The 20552-nt window shown below is 42.8% G+C and overlaps 1 protein-coding gene across 2 annotated transcripts in view; it reads right to left on the bottom strand.

The window, feature by feature from the left end:
* syt9b (synaptotagmin IXb) overlaps window positions 1–20552 on the bottom strand; it is a 58001-nt gene that overhangs the window by 1255 nt on the left and 36194 nt on the right. Inside the window, exons 6-7 of one of the 2 annotated variants that reach the window (XM_029153602.3) lie at window positions 20355–20526; window positions 19886–20015 (exon numbers count right to left, since the gene is read on the bottom strand). In XM_029153602.3, coding sequence (XP_029009435.1) covers window positions 19886–20015; window positions 20355–20526 — 302 coding nt within the window. Of the gene's footprint in view, window positions 1–15560; window positions 20016–20354; window positions 20527–20552 lie in introns of those variants that run through there. The other variant, XM_029153601.3, reaches the window with a different exon arrangement.

Here is a 20552-nt window from a genome sequence, read left to right on the forward strand (position 1 = left end):
TTGACTCAAAGTTAAGCGTGTGCACCGCGACGATACAAAGCCCTGATCAGTGGAGTAAAGATATTACGAGTGACCATGGCAACAGGACAACAAAAGAGGTCTGGAAATGGATATACCTCAAGCATATAGCGACTACGAGTCTATATTCCGTAGAAAAAGCAACACGTCTGCACGGCGAAAGAGAATAAGAAGAATTAGCTTGGAAGAAAATAGATGCCCGAATTAATGTGTACAGTAAGTTTACATTTTAATAATCGCAATCAGTGTGTAACTAATTACTGAATAATGTTAGTATTGTTGTTATATTTCACTTGTAAAGTAAAGACTTGTAAAGTAAGTTTTCACTCATCTAAGGAGTTACTTCAGTAATTGCATTAAAATACCGATTTTTGTATGAATTAAAAGTGCAGTTTTATGTCTATGCATTTTTAAAATTCCTGTTGTGGTTGATGTGGGGTTTGTAAAGTAATGATAATTCAATAATCCAATAAGTTTTATGAAGAGCAATTATTACATTAATCTAATTAGTTTTTTTTAATTTTAATTAAAAAATTAGTTTAATTAGTTTAATTTCAATTTTTATGTTGGTGCAATCCTGCAGGCATAAAAAGAACATCGCCAAAAAATGAAATATAAAAACATAATTTAAAAAGGTAAGGCACAATAATATCATGGGTGTAGACTACCTGACTTTACAACATTTGACATAACTAAATAACTAAATAGCATGCAGAGTATAGCAGTGCAGCAGCATTTTCAACATGGGTGTTTTCACACAGTTAAATCATTTGACTGAGAAAGAAGGCAGAGGGTAGAACAACTGGTGAAGGACCTGCACCACCACCACTGACGTATGCAGAGGAGATGGCCCTCAGCATGAACACTGGAAAGCAGGGACTGAAGGAATTCCTAAAGGGAGTACATCAGAGCCAATCTCTCCCCAGGATACAAGTGCATTTGTAAAATGTAAGAGGCCTACCTATATATTTTATTTTTTACATAGGCTACTTTTGATATATCCATTTCTTAGAGTCTGGGTTGGGTTCATGTTGGTCATAACAGATTCTGATGGTAATATCAGCCTCTTTGATTTTGGATCACAACCGAAGCCCAGGATGTTGTACGTATACTACTAAAAAAAAGCTTAAATTATGATAAGCAGTATTATAAAGTGTAATATTAATACAGTTTATACACATCACATGATTTCTGATGTTTGTGTTGCGTAGCCTAAATGATGCAACTTGATCTCCTAGTATACTGACATTATTATCTCCCCTCTGCCCCAGAGTGTGGAAGAACAGCAGGAGGAGGGTCCGTCTGCTGCACAGATGGACACAGTTCAGTGATATTCAGTAAATGCCAGAGTTTAATTCTGTAAGAATAATGAGGAACTATGTCATGTAACTCTAAATCTTCTGTATTTTAAGTTACCGGTTAAGGAGTTGTATAAATTAAATCTGAAGGAAATGTTATACTTGGACCGCCAGACTAAAAAGACAGATCTAGAAAGTGAAATTCTCAAAAACAAAAGCATTATTGTGGAGAACATGTCACAATAACGTCACAGGCCCTCTCAGGCCGTCTTTTTCTGAGCACCCTGATCTGCTATTCTGGAGTAACATTTTTGAACATGGAGCTAATCAACTGGTCACTCAGCGCGATGGACAAAATGTTTTCACAAAGGAAAGAATCTCCGGGAGAACCACTCTGCCCCTTGGGGACTTTTGTCTCTGGCTACGTGCGGGACGCGTGGGACTCCTGGTGCCCCGTGTGACTGGAGCCTCTGTCCATCGAGGATGCAGAGGATCTATTCATATTTTGGACTTTGATAACAGGGCTACTCATGATTGGCTTTGGTGGTGCCCTGCTTTATGGGAAGATTGGAAAGATTGGAAAATCTGCGGCCGGCTCATTGGCGTGTCCACCGGCTGTGGAGCTACAAACGCCGACGGGGGCCATGGTTACTCGGCTGACGGAATTACACCAGAGGATGGCCCGGATTGAAGGGCTGACAATTAACATCTCAGCTCATTTGGATGATTTGCATCAGAGGATGACCCATATTGAGGGACTGATCAGTAACATCTCAGCTCGTTCGGATGCCCGGATTGCAGGACTGACTAATAAGATCTCCGTCCGGAGGAAGACAAGAGACTGAGGGATAACATCTGCAGACAGACTGAACACTTGGTGAATATGGTGACAGCCTTGTCTGACAGGCTTGAGGAGATGTCAAGGGTGACCCATGGTCCCACAAGAGGCGACGAAGCCCTGAGTTCTGACCAATTGGAATACTGAACTAGACAAATTAGTCATGGATTGTTAAAATGTATTAGAATTGGTTGTGTATTACTCTGTCCCTTCTCCCTCACCCCTCCCTTCCCGGGTCCAATCTAGCTCACCAGCTTTGCCTCTATCTATCCTCTTCCCTTGTTGTGGCTCCTTTCAAGGACAACTGTTGGACTGACCTGTAAACATCTTGGTCGGCCTCGGTCATACTTCTATAAACAACACTTCACTACACTGATGCAGATACACCCCCCCCCCACCTTACAGTCTCACTGTGTCCTCTCCGACCTTATCTATTTGTCCTAATGAACCCAAGAAAAAATTCCAGCATGGTTTCCACTTGTACTGTGTGCCACTGTATGTGCGTGTGTGTTTTATTGTTTGTACTGCAATTGCTTCCACTGTCGGACTAGCGCCGGTCGAGCTGGCTGCTGATGGGAATTTCACCGCTGTGGGACTAATAAAGGCATTCTATTCTATTCTATTCTATTCTATTCTATTCTATTCTATTCTATTCTATTCTATTCAGATGTTACCCTGAGGTGACGTAGGCACTGAAGACGTGCTTTCAACAGGCCTATGGTAATTTCCACTCGGGCTCTTATTCTGCAGTGTGCCACAATTAATGCGCTGCTTGGGGCCTGCTTCAGGTTCTGGGTAAGGGGTCAGTAGTGTGGGCTGGCATGGGTAAACCCCTACCTCCAGCAGAAAGCTGTCAATCTCTCCAATAAGTTATCGATGACTTGATAAGTGACCATCACATAGATCTGTTCTGTCTCACTGAAACCTGGCTGCAGCAGGATGAATATGTTACTTTAAATGAGTCGACTCCAATGAGTCACATCAACTATCATGTTCCAAGAAGTACAGGTAGAGGTGGAGGAGTAGCAGCAATTTATAACTCAGATTTATTAATTACTCCTAAACCTAAACATAGTTATAACTCATTTGAGAGCCTCACTCTGAGCCTTTCTCACCCAGACCCAAAACTTAGAAGCCAGTTGTGTTTTGTATTGTTTACTGTCCTCCTGCTCCATATTCGGAGTTCTTAACTGAATTCTCTGAATTCTTATCTGACTTAGTTCTTAGCACAGATAAAGTCATTGTAGTGGGAGACTTTAACATTCATGTAGATGTTGACAGCAACTGTCTCAGCACTGCTTTTAACTCCTTAATAGACACTATTGGTTTTACACAGCAGGTAAATGAACCCACTCATCGTTTTAACCACACCCTCGATCTTGTCCTGACACATGGGGTTGAAATTGATAATTTAATAGTTCTTCCCCAAAACCCTCTGTTATCTGACCATTTCTTATTAACTTTTAAATTTAGCACAACTGACCCTATAACAGCTGGAAAGAAATGTTACTATAGCAGAGCAGTGCTCTTTCTCTCCAGTAGTTGTGCTTCTCTCCCTTTTTCTCTCTCTCCCCCCCACTCTCTCTCCCTCTCTGTCCTCACCTACAGGTATCATTGGACTCAAAGTTTGGTCTCTGTGATGGGCAGCTGCGGATCCAACCATCCTGCCTGCATCCAGTCCCTGGTCCAACCATCCTGCCTGTGCTCTGTTGTTGCTTGTTGTTGCTTGTTGCTGTTGCTGTGCTTTTCTCTCTCTCTATCCTCTTACCCCAACCGGTCGAGGCAGATGGCCGCCCACATCCAGTCTGGTTCTGCTGGAGGTTTCTTCCTCGTTAGAGAGGGAGTTTTTCCTCTCCACTGTTGCTATCAAATTAAATGCTTGCTGTATGTGGGATTTGTTGGGTTTAGTTGTGTGAGGTTTTAAACCTTACTTTGTAAAGTGCCTTGAAATAACTTTGTTGTGATTTGGCGCTATATAAATAAAATTGATTTGAATTTAATTGAAAAGTAAGTTCACATTACTTTAGTGCTACATAAAAGTGTTCTTGTGAGTGTGTAGTTCATGCATTGAAATAAGTGTATAGGGCATACATGTACTTACCACAGTTCAGCCTGTTACTTAGGGTTGACTCACAATATATTCATGAGTCATGACCAAAGCTGCGCCACTTGGCCTCCACTTTTGTGATAATATGTGCAGCATCACATATGATCTTGGTGGTGTAAAAAATGATACATGTCAGTTACAGTGGTAATTTAGTCTTTGACCATTAGAAAGAGTAGTCATGGTACCTGCACTATTAATTTATTTTCAGGGGTCACAGCAACATGTTATTAACTGATCATCATTTTTCAGTTTAGAATTACTGAAACTAATTAAATACCACATACCTGCAATCCTGTGAAACTCCTCTTGAATGACTCTGAGGAGTTTGTGGCAAGGAAAGCGCTTGAGGTCTATAACTGTAACTTTTCTACATACAGTGGCTTTACTAATGTAAAACCTCCTTCTTTAAACAGGCCCCTGATTATATCGTGGAATGTGTTCTATTTTTTTGTCTTGAGTGATGATAAGGTGCCTCATCTTGACTTGCTGGTCTAGGGGTATGATTCTCGCTTAGGGTGCAAGACGTCCCGGGTTCAACTCGCAAACTAGCCTTTTGCTATTACTTTAGTGGCAGTTTACCTAGTCAAAGATTGCTAGTTTAAAAAGCTACCAGAAGCTGCCAAAAACAAGCTGACAAAGGAGATGGCAAAAGGCTGCAGAACAGCCTATCAACAAACAACCCTGCGTCAGTCTGGAGAACCCTAACTACAGTACAGTAAGCCATCTCCACACCCCAAGGCTACCAAATGCCTGGCAGACAACCTAAATAGCTTCTACTGCTGGTTTGAAAATAACTCCTTCACACCTCCCAGTCACACAATAGGCTCACCTACACCCCCCAACATTCACACCCTCCCGTCACCAGACCCCCTACCTGCACTGGAGATCTGTGAAGAAGATGTCGGCCAAGTCCCTCAGAGGCAGAACACCAAATTACTCCACCATAAACTGACCCAGCTCACCATTCAGAATCCGTCAGTGGATCAGGAGCTTCCTGATCGACAGGAGGCAGCAGGTGAGGCTGGGCAGCATCACATCTGGCCCCCACACCAAGAGCACTGGCGCACCACAGGGGTGCGTCCTCTCTCCACTGCTCTTCTCCCTCTATACTAACTACTGCATCTCAGGAGACCCAACTGTGAAACTCCTAAAGTATGAAGACGACATGTCCGTCATTGGGCTTATCCAGGACCGTGATGAGTCTGCATACAGACAGGAGGTGGAGCAGCTGGTCCAGTGGTGCAGTCAGAACCAGCTGGAGCTCAACACGCTCAAGACTGTGGAGATAACAGTGGACTTCAGGAAGAACCGCCTGCCCCCCTCACCATCCACAATAACACAATGACTACCGTGAACTCATTCAGGTTCCTAGGGTCCACAATCTTACAGGACCTGAAGTGATCCCCCCACATAGACACTGTCCACAAAAAGACCAAGCAAAGGTTGTACTTCCTGAGACAGCTCAGGAAGTTTAATCCCCCCAGGAGCTGCTGACCATCTTCTACACGGCCATCATCCAGTCTGTCCTGTGCACCTTCATCACTGTGTGGTTTGGTTTCAGCTACTAAGCAGGATACTAGTGGTCCGGTCAGCAGAAAAGATCAGAAAAGACTGACTAGACTAGCTTCCTTCTATTGAGCACTTGTACCGGGCGAGACTCAGTAAACGGGCTGTCGGTATCACTGCTGACCCCTCACACTCTGCACACAAACTGTTTAAACTCCTCCCCTCTGGCAAAAAACATGTTTGAATGTGAGATAGTGAGCCACAGTTTTTTAATTGTTTATTATTTGTTTTTAAAACTATATTTAAAAATCGCATATAATTGTGTTTTTTCTGTGAGGGAACAAAGACGGAGTCATTTGCCTTGGGCTCACAGACTACAACTAGTGCTTCCTGATTTTCTCTGTACCTGCCCCAGCAACAGTCGGGCTGAGAGGGGAGGGGGCCAGTCTGCTAAAGTGCAACTGCTCTGTCCGCCATTGTTTTTCCTCACATATGCGTGCAGCACTAATATTCAATGGCCAGAGGTCCTGCTGTAGATTATTTAGACAGCAAGTACTTCAGGATGCACAGTCCGATATTCGAGGTTGTACAGTATGAGCCAGAGTTCAGTGCCTACACTACGGTTCAAAAGTTTGGGGTCACCCAGACAATTTTGTGTTTTCCTTTTAAAGTCACACTTTCATTTACCAGCATGAGTTGTAAAATCAATGGAAACTATAGTCTCATTGAAAAGGTTAAAAATAATGATTTGTATTTGAAATAAGACAGTTGTTAGAAAGCCACAGATTCCCCATTTAGCCAAAACCCTTTAACACTATTTTTTTCGTCATCTGCTGTTAGTGGCTGGAAAAAGACCGCTGTCCCTTCCAAGAGTCTTTGTGATGATACGTGACCAGCCGATATTACCTACTAAAGGATGAAATAAGTTATTTTATTAGTATTAGAGTTGCTGCCAGGCAAGCTAATGCACAAGCTAACATTAGCAATGTAAGCTAGCTCCTGACAGTCCAAAACACAAGCCACAGCTCATAACTGCACTCAAATTTTACAGCACAAGCAAAAAAGATAAACAGTTAATTATATTACTTACTGAGTGTTCATTACACCTTTTTGTCCTGGCTGTTTTTTGTGGTTTGTCCTTGGCACCCTGAAGTCAAGGCTACGCTTCGACTGCTGCTTTGTTTACAAGCAGCACAAAAATAATAATCAATAAGACGCACGTTCCCCCGTCAGCAGTAGAATCCACAATTTCATCCAAGAGGAATTGGCAGCGGTGAAGCTGATATTGCCTACAAGTAGTAATATTGAATTTGTTGCTGCCAGCCAGTCAGAGCTAATATAGCAGCTAGCGTTAGCAACATAAGATATGCGTATGCAAGGAAAAACAATGGCAGACTGAGCACTTAGGCTCCAGCAGGCCAGGCTTCGGCAAACCATCTGCTGAGGTGTCTTATGGTAGGAATAAATAACTTCTCTGCATAAAAATTATGGAGCAATCTGAGTGTCCCTTCATTCTTAAATATTACCTGAGGTCGTTTTGGTCAACCCCCATTGAAAATCGGTGAAGGTTTCCTTTAAGTACTAATCAAGTGTCTTATCTTGGCTCCCTAGTTTACGAGTATGATTCCTACTTAGAATACGAGAGGTTCCGTGATCAATTCCTGGACATGCCCTTTGCAGTTACTTTAGTGGCAGTTTATACAGTCAAAGGTAGTGCTAAGGACTCTTGCTGGTGAAAGGCTTCTACAGTATATACAAACATTTAGTTGTGATTATAGCATATAATGTGTTCAATTTTTTGTTTGAAGTGCCAGTACTGCGTCTCTTCCTAGCTAGTAGTGAGTATGATTCTCACTTCTGGTGCAAGATGGCCTGGATTCAAATCCCGGACGAGCCCTTTATTGTTATTTTAGAGTTTTTTCATGAAGTCAAAATTTGTAATTATACAGTACAGTGGACTTTCACCTAGCAACCTTTGACTGGATAAACTGGTAATAAAGTAACTGCAAAGAGCTCGTCCAGGAATTTGAATCCGGGATCTCTTAGCAAAGAACATACCCCTAGACCACATGTGTCGAGCTCCGGTTTAGAAAACCAGCAGGGCCGGCATGACTGCTGGTTTTCCAGCTCTCTCTGATGATTACCTGATTACCTTGATCAGATGTGTCAGTTGGCTTTTCCAACTTGTCATTGACTAAACACACCTGGTCAAGTTAATCAATAGGAGATGGGGCAGGGAGAGGTGGAAAACCAGCAGGGACACCGGCCCTCATCAGCATCACTTTGACATCCCTGCCCTAGACCGACGAGCCAAGATGAGATGCTTTCTGAGCATTTAAAACAAAAAAAGAGAACAAATTCCACAATAATGTCAGAACACAATGTTGGTTTACAGAGGACTTTCACCTAGCAACATTTGACTGGATAAAATACATCTAAAGTAACTGTAAATGGCTCATACGGGAATTTAAGCTGGGTCATTTCGCAACCTAGCATCATACTCAAGACCAACAAGCCAGGAAAAGAAGTTCAAGTAGCACTTAAAACTAAAACAGTGGTGGTGTTGTATGTCATGACTCTTATTAAGTAGTATGGGATATGTATAACAATGCATATATGTATGTATATGATATGTATATGTTTGTATGAGTATGTGCACATACCTTAACACTATTATTGGTATTAGTATTAATCTCCAAGGTAAACCACAGTACAACAGTTGTTTAGTTATGAATGTGTTAGCCTAAGGTACATCCCTGCTTATTTATTTTGCACCGATTGTTTACTTAACAGATTTGCTTGGTTTCAGCAGCTGGTTGCACCCCCCCCCCAGCACACACACCCCAAAGCAGAAACATCACATATATTTAGGATTACCTAAATAAAACATTAAATAAACCATTAATCAGGAAGACTATATATATTTTATATATACCTCTCTTGTTAAAGCAAAACTGTCCTTCACAATATGGCATTCAGCGTAATATATGCTGCTTGTTAAACTGCTGGACAGAACAAAAAAAAACGCACTTTCCATGATCTAATCAGAACTAATTGTTTTTGTACAGAAGACCATCACCTAACAACCTTTGACTGGATAAAATGCCATGTAAAGTAAATAGAAACGGTTCATCCAGGATTTAAAAACCGCGACCTCTAGCAACCAACACTAAATCATCACGTTCTGGCTCGTTGGTCTAAGACACATATACAAAGTCACGTATAAGATAAGTATAAGTCAAGTATATTAGGCCCTTGGGAGCTACCCACTTCCATAAAATGGCTAAATGGAAGGTGGATGCGGAGAAAAGAGGGTTTCAAGAAAACTGCGAATCAGAATGCATGTTCGTGGAGGTAAAAGGCAATTCAGTGTGTTTTCTGTGTGGAGAGATTTTGGCTCTGATGAAAGAATACCATCTAAGAAGACACCATAAAACCTCTCACAAAGACAAAGAAAAGAATTTGAACACAGAAGAAAGGCTGTGGAAGGTGGAAGAATTAAAACAAGCTCTTAAATATTGGCAGCCTCTGCTCATAGGGAGAGTTTATCAAAAACGGTATGCTAAAAGTTGTTGTGATGCAGTGTGCCCAGAGAAAAGGCTATTTTCATATCTCAGTCTGAGCAGAAACACTGTTGCAGAACGTGTGGACCAGCTTTCCACAAACCTAAAAGAACAGCTTGTGGGAAAGAGAAAAGATTTCTTTGCCTTTTCCCCGGCTGGGGGTAAGAGCACCGACACATCTGACATTGCCCAGTTGTCAGTTTTCATCCGTGGAGTGGACTCCAGCCTGCGTATAGCAGAAGAGCTTATAGTACTATGTCCAATGCACGGCACAACTACAGGACAAGACCTATATGAAAAGGTGTCCAGATGCATAAATGAGACGGGGCTGTCTTGGGAAAAACTCGTGGCATTGACACCAAACAGAGGACCCGCGATGTGTGGGCACAGGAGTGGATTAGTGGCGAGAATGAGTGAAAGGATACGGGAAGAAAACTGAGAGTGAAACTGTGTTTCAAACAGAGATACGATGGCTAAGCCAGGGAAAGGTGCTGAAAAGATGTTTTGTCCATGGATACTCGGCTGAAGGAATTAGAATCAGAATCAGAAAGAGCTTTATTGCCAGGTCCTGTAGAGTGCACTTTACAGAACTAGGAACTTGTCTTGGTGTTGGCACACCCATGCAGCCATTTGCGGCGCCACGTCCCCGCTGACAGTGGAGGCAAGTTGTAGTACAAAGACGATACAATACAGAAACACACGCATACACACAGTGGCACACAGTACAAGTGGAATATTTGCCAATTTTTTCTTGGATACATCAGGACGAATAGATAAGGTCGGAGAGCAGACGGTTAGACTGTAAGGTGTGTGTGTGTGTGGGGGGGGGTTATCTGCATCAATGTAGCGAAGTGTTGTTTATAGAAGTATGACCGAGGCCGACTAAGATACATGCCAGTCCAACAATTACATCAGAGGATGGCCCGGATTAATTGACTGGCCAGTAACATCTCAGTTCGTTCAGAAGAATTACATCACAGGATGACCAGGATTGCAGGACTGACCAGTAAGATCTCAGCCTGTTCAGAGGAGGACAAGTGACAGACAGATAAAATCTGCAGACAGTCTGAAAGGCTTGAGGAGACGTCATGGACTCACCAGCTGTGCCTCTATCTTCTTTCCCTTATTGTGTCTCCTTTCAAGGACAACTGTTGGACTGACCTGTAAACATCTTGGTCGGCCTCAGTCATCATCTATAAACAACACTTCACTATACTGATGCAGATACCCCCCCTCCCCACCTTACAGTTTCAACGTCTGTTCTCTGAACTTATCTATCCTGATCCCAGCAAGGTTTCCACTCTGTTTGATACGATATGTGTGTTTTTTCATTGTCTGTATTGTATTGTACTGCAACTTGCTTCCACTGTCGGATGGCGCTGCTAGCGTGGCTGCCTGAAGAAATTATGAAGGTATTCTATTCTATTCTATTCTATTCTATTCTATTCTATTCTATTCTATTCTATTCTATTCTATTCTATTCTATTCTATTCTATTCTATGTTTTAATTGCTGATTGAATATCTCATCTTGGATCGTTAGTCTAAGAGTATAATTTTCGGTCCGAGGTTCAAATTGTGGACCAGCCCTTCAAAACTTGTGTGAGTGTTCTTTGAGGGGGCTCTGTTGTGTTTTGGCCCTCCGACCTGCTGGAGAAGCCTTCTTTTTGACGGTTCATCTGTGTGTGACGTCAACGGCGCAGCCAGACTTTCCAGTGCCAGCACCATGGCTCTATAAGGTGGAGGTGAAAGTCAGCGTGACAGTACACCTGCTGTTGCCCTTGCCTCATCTGCTTCCGCTCCTGAACCCAGGTCTGAATGCAGCATGCATACTGCTTACCCTTTCACTCCTGCATCTTGTCCTATTGGGCCAAGGTTTGCAGCTCGTCCTCATCCTGGGGGGCCGGTGTTGATGACACATCCTCGTTTGGGTGGTCCAGACAGGACCACACATTCTGTTTCTGGTGGTCCTGGGGCCATCTCATCTGGTCCTAAGCCCAGCAGGGTTGCTAAGTGGATCAACTCACCTGCTTTTCATGCCATCTCATCTGCTCCAGTTCTGGCTTCACATTTAGTTTTGTCTTTGGTTCCAGTTCCAGCTCCTGGTTTGGGTTCGTTTTTGGTTCTGGTTCTGGCTCCACATCTGTCTTCGTCTCTGGTTCCGGCTTTACGTTTGGTTTCGTCTTTGATTCCGGTCCTGGCCCACGTTTGGTTTCATCTCTAGCTCTGGTTTCGGCCCCACATCTGGTTTCATCTCTGACTCCGGTTCTGGACCCACGTCTGGTTTCATCTCTGGTTCCGGCTCCTCGTCTGGTCTCATCTTTGGCTCCAATTCCCATTCGCCACGGTAGTCTAAGGAGGACGCCGCCATTACCCATTTGTTGCGGTGGTCCAAGAAGGACGTTGTCTGGCTCATAACCTCCAGCTGTTACACTGGCTCTGCCTTTACCGGTGATGCCCTCCCAGGGAGCTTGACCTTTGTTTGTGGGAGCATGAAGTGCCATCCGATTCCCAGCGGCTGCTGGAATGGACTCTGCCTCGTTGAATCCAAACTGACCATTGTTCGAATCGAACTACTGTGCCTGTTTACACTCATCGGAGGTAAACAGGCAGGTTTTGGCCCAGTATTTGCTGGATGAACATTGGTTAATACCACCCACCATGAAGGTGGTGATCTCAGACGTGTATGGGTTGCTGCGTTTAGGTTCTCTTAGTCTAGTTTGTCCTGTGTCTGTAACATTAGGTGTTAATTGATAATCTCATCTTGGCTCTTTACGCTTTAATTTTGACTCCATCATAGAATACATTCTGTTCTTTGTTTTGAGTACCAGCTAAAAACCTTGTTTCACTTGTTTGTTTTGGGATATGACTAATGCTTAGGTTATGGCTTTAAATCCCGGACAGGCCCTTCACAATTGCTTGAGTGACTGATTATTTAGTCAAAAGTTTCTAGATGAAAGGCATCTCTGAAACAAAATTTATTTCTGATTCCATCGTAGAATGTGTTTTGTTTTGTCTTAAGTGCTTATTGAACGTCTCACCTTGCACCGTTTGAATATGACTCGCTTCGGGTGCTAGAGGTCCTGGGTTGAGTGTGTGTGTTTATCACGTAAGGGAACAGATGGTATAATGCATTTATTTGCATTCATTTGTGAAATTTAATAAATGTGCTGTTTCTGTAAGTGTAGTTGTTTTGTAAATATGCCTTGTGTGTGGAGCATATTCAGAGCATGTCAATGTTCTGTCAGGATTTTTGTAGTGACCATATTAAAATTGTTGTCTTAAAATAATAAACAGGAGAACTACAGTAGATTTCAGTCCAGAGTGTTGTGGGATGTTAGGCTAACACCCCGGGTCAGGGTAAGAGAAAGGCTGGTCGAAATTTTGAGCAGCTATTCAGTATAAAGTTACACTCAATTATTTTCCTTTGTTCATTTAGTCAACCCAGAATGCATGCAATTTATCTATCAGCATATCAACTGCAAAACATACAACAGAATCCTGCACTGACAATTTAGTTCATATTATTTGTGATGTTAGTATATTAGCCCCTGGTGTCAAAGCAACCTAACATTAACATGTACAGTATTATATAATGCAAGTATTTGGCTGCCATTGCCAAACAAGTATAATACATAATATCAGTATGTGGATCTCTGGATGCTGAATGGTTAAAAAATCTCACCTCATTTCAGACTAAGGAGTCATTAGTGTCGCTCATATGTTCATTAGCACAGGAATAATACTGAAAAGGTGCTCATGTCCTGTAATGTAATCAGACTTTGGGCTCCTGTCTACAATTCTAAAGACAAACTACAGTACAGTGTTAATGACGAACAAGTTAGTTTTCAGTTATGCATTTCATTACACCCAGTATCTTTAAGGAAAACAGAAGGAAATTTATATATTTCAGAGACAGGGAGAGAAAAAACATAGGTCATGCTACACGTCACATTTACACAGACAACAATCCAGTCCACAGGCAGTTTATCTCCTGATCCCTTTAGCTGAATACCAATACATTTAGCTTTGAAAACTTGACATGATTTAGCATGAATCCTTCTAGCATCTGCTTTAAAGTGCTCTGTTTTTTTAATGAGTGTGGGCTGGGGTGTCAGAAATAGAAACAGCTCATGAATGCACCTCTGTGCGTCTCTTTAAGCCTGGTGTCTTGTCACAGCAAAACAAGTGTTATGTAATTGTAATCTTATTTCTCTTTACCTTCAAATGCGAATGTGATTACACGGAAAGGGAAACTCATTTATGATTATTAAGCCTTATTTAGAAATATGGCTTTCATTTTATTTTGTGGCTTTAGATTAGAACCTGCACAGGCTTGTACCATTACTTTCAACTAATGACAAATGAAGTAGGCTTTAGAATAAGTTTCAATTGAGAAATTTGTTTTACGTTATTCACAAATAAGTTGCAAGGTATGGTGGACAACTTTTGCAGTTAATGGCCCAGGCAATGTTGACTCATCCACAGCAGTTGCTGCTAACTGCTGCTTTGTTTGCAGCTTACACTGAATGCTGTGCTACAAGTCTATGGTACAGCAGAGTGTAAGCTTGTTTTACTAAATTTCCAGTCCATTTTTTACTCAATCAAAGGTGACTTGTAATAATTCATTTTTTTTATTTAATCTTGGCTTGTGTGAAGAGTATTTTGGTAGAGGTGAATCACGATTTAAACAGGTTAGACTGGTGAGAATTTTGACTACTACTTTGACAGAATCTAGTATTTCTTTTTTCATGACATTACTCAGACATCCATCAGGATCAGTCGTTTTCCAAACTAGGATGCTGACCACAAGGCTAAATAAAAAAAAACTTGAAAAATGGATTTATTGTTCTTCACTTGGAGATGATATCTCTTGTGATGAAAATCAACAGGTCAGCATTATTACCTGAATTTTCTTCCACTCTCCTTCTTTTTGTAACTATATTAAGTACGTCCTGCTACTGTAGCTTATTGGCTGTGATTCATGTTTCAGGCAATGCATGTTTTTTTCTCCAGCGCTTTCAACACCATCCAGCCATCACTGCTGAGGAGGAAGTTAGAGGTGGCATGTGTGGACCAACATCTGGCTGCTTGGACCATAAACTACCTCACAGACAGGCCACAGTTTGTGAGGCTGAAGAACTGTGTGTCTGATGTGGTAGTCTGCAGCACAATGGCACCTCAGGGGACAGTGCTCTCCCCATTTCTGTCCACGATTTTGTGAGCTGGTGTGAGAATAACCACCTGATCCTAAACCAAGGAGTTAATGCTTTACTTCAGCAGTCCCCTCCACCACACACACACCTGTAGCAATCCACGTCTGGACCTAGGTAACAACACAACGTCTAAGCTTCACTCCCTTCCACAGAGACAAAGCTGCAATTCACCAGAAGATAAGAATACACCGAATTCTTGACTATTCCACAGGATACGATTTCCTTTCACAACAGAATTGTGAGTTTAACATAAACAACACACATATGGCTAAGTGTCACAGCTCATGTCATTTAGCCACTGCAGTTACCCATTTCCGGTTTTATTTTGTACCACTTCCTGTTTGGTGCCCATGTTTTGTTTTCAGCTTTACCTCCGGTTTTAGTTGACTCACCTGCCACCTATCTATCAGTCATCATCACCCTGCCCAGTTGCCAGATTGTCTGTGTGTACCAGCCAGCCTTCCAGCATTACCCGTATCTTGATCCTGGACTCTCCCACTAGCCCAGGAGATCTGGATCGTAAAACAGGAATGTGAAGTAATAACACCCTCATTCACCAACACTCTGTTCTCTGTTCATCCATTGCTGATCATCTCATGCTGATTGTTTGCTCATTTGCTATTCTGTTTATTTGAGTATTTTCATATTATTTTATTCCTATATCTAGTAGTATTAGAACAATAAAAGGAATCTGGTTTTGTGTGCATTGTTCTTCAGATTTAAGAAGAGGTCACTGAACCGCGACAATAATTCACGACCTTAGAGACTGATTTGGTTTTACCGCAAGAAAGTTGATATTGTTGTTAATAACTAGTAACTTAGTAAATTGACATCTGGTGTTTACTAGATTGATAGAAGCTTGGTTTTGGCTTTAAAACAAACCTGGTGCCCCAACTTCGAGGAATATTATTGTTTCTGCATTAATATCAAACTATTAATAATTTGAATCCGCTACACAACGGTGAACATTCAGGACATTGAAACTGTGGACACTGTTAAATACAACACAGACTCTCTGTACAAGAAGGGCCAGAGTTGTCTCTACTGAGGAGACTGTGGTCCTTTGGTGTGAGCAGACAGCTGCTAAGGACTTTCTATGACAGTGTGGTGGCCTCAGTAGTCCTGTATGGAGTTGTGTGCTGGGGGGGCACTATAAGCAGAGACAGGAAGAGATTTAACAAGCAGGTTCAGAAAGCTGGCTCTGTCCTGGGCTGCACACCGGAGTCCAACGATGGGGGTGGCAGACAGAAGAATGTTGGTCAAACTAACATCCATCATGGAGAACCCCTCCCACCCCCTTCACCACCATCTAATCTAATCTAATCTAATCTAATCTAATCTAATCTAATCTAATCTAATCTAATCTAATCTAATCTAATCTATTATATTGTTTTTGTAATTACCAAAATGTGTGAAATATCTAATTTTCCACTTTGAACTGTATACTGTATGACGTGAAATAACTTGTACTTTTATTCTTCAGCCATCTACCTGTCATCCCATAACACTGTGAATATGCAAATAATATGTATCGTAACATTCTAAACCCAATACTTAATAATTTACTTAAATTTACCTTATATTTCTTTTGCGCAGTTAAGGTTAATGGTCAATGTTTTCTGTTTAGTTTTTGTCTACTGTCTTTTTGCTACTGGTCACACTGGTCTAAGATACTGTGCAGGATTCTCAGGCTCCAAGGCCTCTGGTAGAGGACCTGAGCTTGTAGGAATAAAGATTGCTCCAAGATATGGTCGAGTGGAGATTTTTTTTATATACAGTATACTGTATCTGCCTCATGCCAATGTGCATGTGTGATAAGGGCTATAGTACATAAGGTTTGATGTAAGACCTACCGCTCATTATGACATAACACATGCCATGTGCTGGTAAAGATGTGTGTACACATCTGGATGTGTGTACACTTTCCAACTTGGCATACCAAAGGGATAACACATCTGAAACTCTGAAGAATTAGTGTCCCACTATGAAATCACTGGTGCCAATTTCTTAGAATACCAACAACTAAAGTCAATACTTAATGCAAAAAGTAAGAATACTCCCATCCACATGCAACCACCACCAGTAATAGACTGATTTATTGATATATCAGGGAAAAGGACAGTATCCAAAATCTAGATCTTAATTTCCAATGTAGATCAGACAGTGAGCCTTCCGATCTCTAAATGGGAAGCTGATCTCAACATCACCACTAATTACACATTCTGGAATAATATATGTTCTAATTTATTCAGAATGACAAAAAATACAGATTTACAACTAATACAATATAAAATTCTTCATAGAACTCACTATACAGGACAAAGGATGTTCCAAATGGGTCTCACAAACTCAAATATTTGCCCTCACTGTACAGATAAAACAGCAGATTCCTACATGCATTCTGGTCATGTTCACCTGTGCAGCAATTTTGGCAAAGAGTATGTGAACACCTGTCAACCCAGTTAAGCTGTCCAATCCCAGCAGCCCCTGCACTTTGTCTTCTAGGAGATCGAAGTGGGCTTGATCTAGAGACAAACTCATCACACACACTTCTTTCTGCACTCTGTGTCGCAAAGAAAATCATCCTTATGAACTGGAAAACTAAAAAAAATTAAGCATTACTCAGTACCTGAACAGCTTGTTAGATTATACCACCTTAGACACGTTGTCTGCTTCATCAAATCAAAAACTTCCATCCAAATCCAAAACTTTACTGTGAAAGATTCCATTTCCAGGTAAGGATGTGTGGAGCTCAGGTGCTGCGTCATGTCATGGGGGGGCAGACCTGGGGGTGGAGACCTGGGTGACCTGTGTCCAGGGGAGTCCCTCCGGGGGAGTCCCTCCGGGGGTGCCTGCCTGTGCCCGGAAGGGTGTCTCCCCCCTGGGGCTCGGGTGGGGCGCTGCCTGCCCTAGCGGTCCAACGTCCTCTGGTAACTGCTCAGGCTTTTTGCGGGGGGGGGTTGGCGGACTACTCGGGCTACGACCTTCATTGGGCCCTGGGCGGAGGTTGGCCCTCAATGCACAACCGTAGAGTATGTGTGTAGGTTTAAGTGTAGCACTACACGGGGCGAGCATGGGCATACCTGATCGAGAGAATGGGTAAGTGTGAAAGAAGGGTGAGGATGGATTTGGCTGTGCTGCGTGTGGTGCCTGGGCAGTAGCACTGCGGTCCCTGGGTCTGGCCGGGAACAGCCGGCTCTGTGGACCCTGGTGCTTTGCTTCCCAACTACATTTCTCCACATTCATCCACTTAGGTCTGCAAGGGGCGTCCTGCTGATGGAGGGACCGGGGCTACCGGGAAGTGGTTCCGTCCCTACAAGGGGGCAGGCTGGAGACCTACCCTCCCCACGAATGTGATCAAGCAAATGTTGTGGGTGCGAGAATGTATCTGAGGGTGCATTGGTTCACGTATGATTGACTAGTTTGTTGTGATGATGGGGGGTGTGTGTGATGTGTTGTACGTGTGGGTGGGTGTATGCGTCTGTGTTTGTGTGAGTTTGTATGCGTGTGGTGCAGTTGGAGTGTGGGGGGTCCGGTTTTCTGCCCGGGGTACCTTGATCGTCTGCCTGGGTGGTCTCTTTTCTGCTGACCCCCACCAATTGCTGGCCTTGTGCTGCAGGCCCGGTGTGGTGCCAGGGGATGAGGTCGGGCCGATGGGGTAGGCCCCGCCTCCACTCGTGTAGGGGTGGTGGACTGGGGGTGTGCCCCACTCTGGGTGCGGGGGCATCTCCTGGCGGGCTCCCTACGGACCGTGGGTCCTCGGGCTCAACTCTTTCAGGCCGACCCTCCCACCGGGGGGGGTGTTTGCCCCTGATCTCATGAGGCGGACAGCGTTGACCCACGGTGGCCCACTCTGACCTCGAGTGCTGTCTCTGTGGCCGCTGCAGGTCTGCCTGGGGGGCTCTGTGTGGGCGGCTTTGTTGGATGGGCGTAGTGGCCAAGCTCCTCACATCACCCTCGCTTCCACAAGTGGCATTGTTCATGCACCAAACCTGAACAGGCTTTCCAAATCCAACTGTAAGTACTAATGATACTTATCACTACCAATATCAATAATGTGTGAATATGGAAATTGTGGTGTTGTATGTCATGACTTTTATTAAGTAGTATGGGATATGTATAACAACCATATGCATATGTGTATGTATATGCTATATATATGTTTTTATGGGTATGTGCGCGTACCTTGGCACTGTTATTGGTATTGGTCTCCAAGGTGGACCATGGTGCAGCGGTTGTTTGGTTGTGGATGTGTTAGCTGTCACGATCCGGTTCTAGTTCTGCTTTTATTTTGTAAGGACTTAGTTTCTCATCCATGTCATCATGTTTTGGTTCCAGTTTTCATTTCCTGTTTTATTTTGGTAGCACTCCCGGTTTCTGTTTCTGTTCTAGCTTTACTTCCGGTTTACGTCATGTCACAGCTATTCCCTGCTTCACCCGGTCATTACCCACACCTGCACTTCATCAGTAATTAGTTCACCTTACATTTAAGCACCACTTTTCACCCCAGTACCTTGCCATATTGTCGAGTCCTAATACCACATTCCAGCGTTTGTGTATAGTTGTCTTGTTTGCTGATCGCGCCTGTCTTAGACCTCCGATTTCTGCCTGACCCTCGTCTGTACCTTCGCTTTGGATTTTGTGGTAAACCTTACGACTGTCTGACCATTGAGTTTTGCCTAGCCCTTGCCTGTACCTCTGCCGAGTTTATCCGTGAACCGAACCTCTGCCCGTTTACTGGATCTGATCTTGCCTGTTCCCTTTGTACCTGAAGAATTGAGACACACCGTGTATGACCTGGACTGCTGAACTACGCCGACACAATAAACGCTGTTGTTAACTATAATCCTCGTCTGCACTGTGCATTTGGGTCCTCCTCCGTGTGTTCCTGACATTAGCCTGAGGTGCATCACTGCTTGTTTATTTTGCACCAATTGTTTGCTTGACGGATTTGCTTGGTTTCAGCAGCTGGTTGCACCCCTACCCCCCTCTTTCCGCACACACACCCTAGGGCAGAAACTTGGCCTGTCCACCAACGCAGCGACATCACACATATTTGGGATTGGCTGAATAAACCATTGAATAAATTCAAATCAATTCAATTCAATTTTATTTTTTCAATTCAATTCTGGTTGAATAAACCATTGAATAAATCATTAATCAAGAAGAGTATATATATTTTATGTATACCCCTCTTGTTAAAGAAAAGCTGTCAATCACAATATGGCATTCAGCGTAAGATATGCTTCTTGTTAAACTGCTGAACGGAACAAAAAAAGAAAAAAAAAGATGTGTGTGGTGCTTTAATGGCCAATACACCTGTTAGAGCTTGACACTGTACCTCTATGAGTGGGTGCCAGTGTGCAATGGGCTTCCGTGGGTACGTGAGCATTTCACTCCAGTGGTCTCGTCCCAGAGTTTCTGCCTCGTTTCCCACCCTGCACACCCCAATGACTTCATTATGTCCAACCCTGGAAGAAAGCAAAGAGCAAAGAAACATTTATGTCATCATTTACATAATGTGTACATGTATAATGTACATGTATGTATTATATATTTTTAATTACATTTCTGCACAACTAAATCCCAAACAGCTTAAACAATATTTAAAATAATACTTCTAAGAATTATGAAGTAATAAAATACACGAATGGAAATGCAAACATATTATAGAGACTGTAAGAATTTTGAACACAAAAAAAGTTTGTTTATAGTTGTCAGTCATGCCTACTCGTGTAAGTGATGCTTTCAGTATTTTCTCATGTTTAATACTTCATAGGCCACACAGTGTTACAGAGCAGATTACAAACCGATCGTAGTCCATGACAGCTATGAGCAGACTGATCTGGTCTATGTTCTCAGGGGGAACATCAAACACAATGGCTTCATTGTACACAGGGTTCAGCGTGTTTCGCTTGGTTGATGTCTTCCGCTTCTTCAGCCTCCGGCCTTCACACATTAAGGACACTTTCACATATGGATCTGAAGAGAAGCAACACAATACTTTC

Source organism: Betta splendens, chromosome 6, assembly GCF_900634795.4.
Source record: "Betta splendens chromosome 6, fBetSpl5.4, whole genome shotgun sequence".
Taxonomy (NCBI): domain Eukaryota; kingdom Metazoa; phylum Chordata; class Actinopteri; order Anabantiformes; family Osphronemidae; genus Betta; species Betta splendens.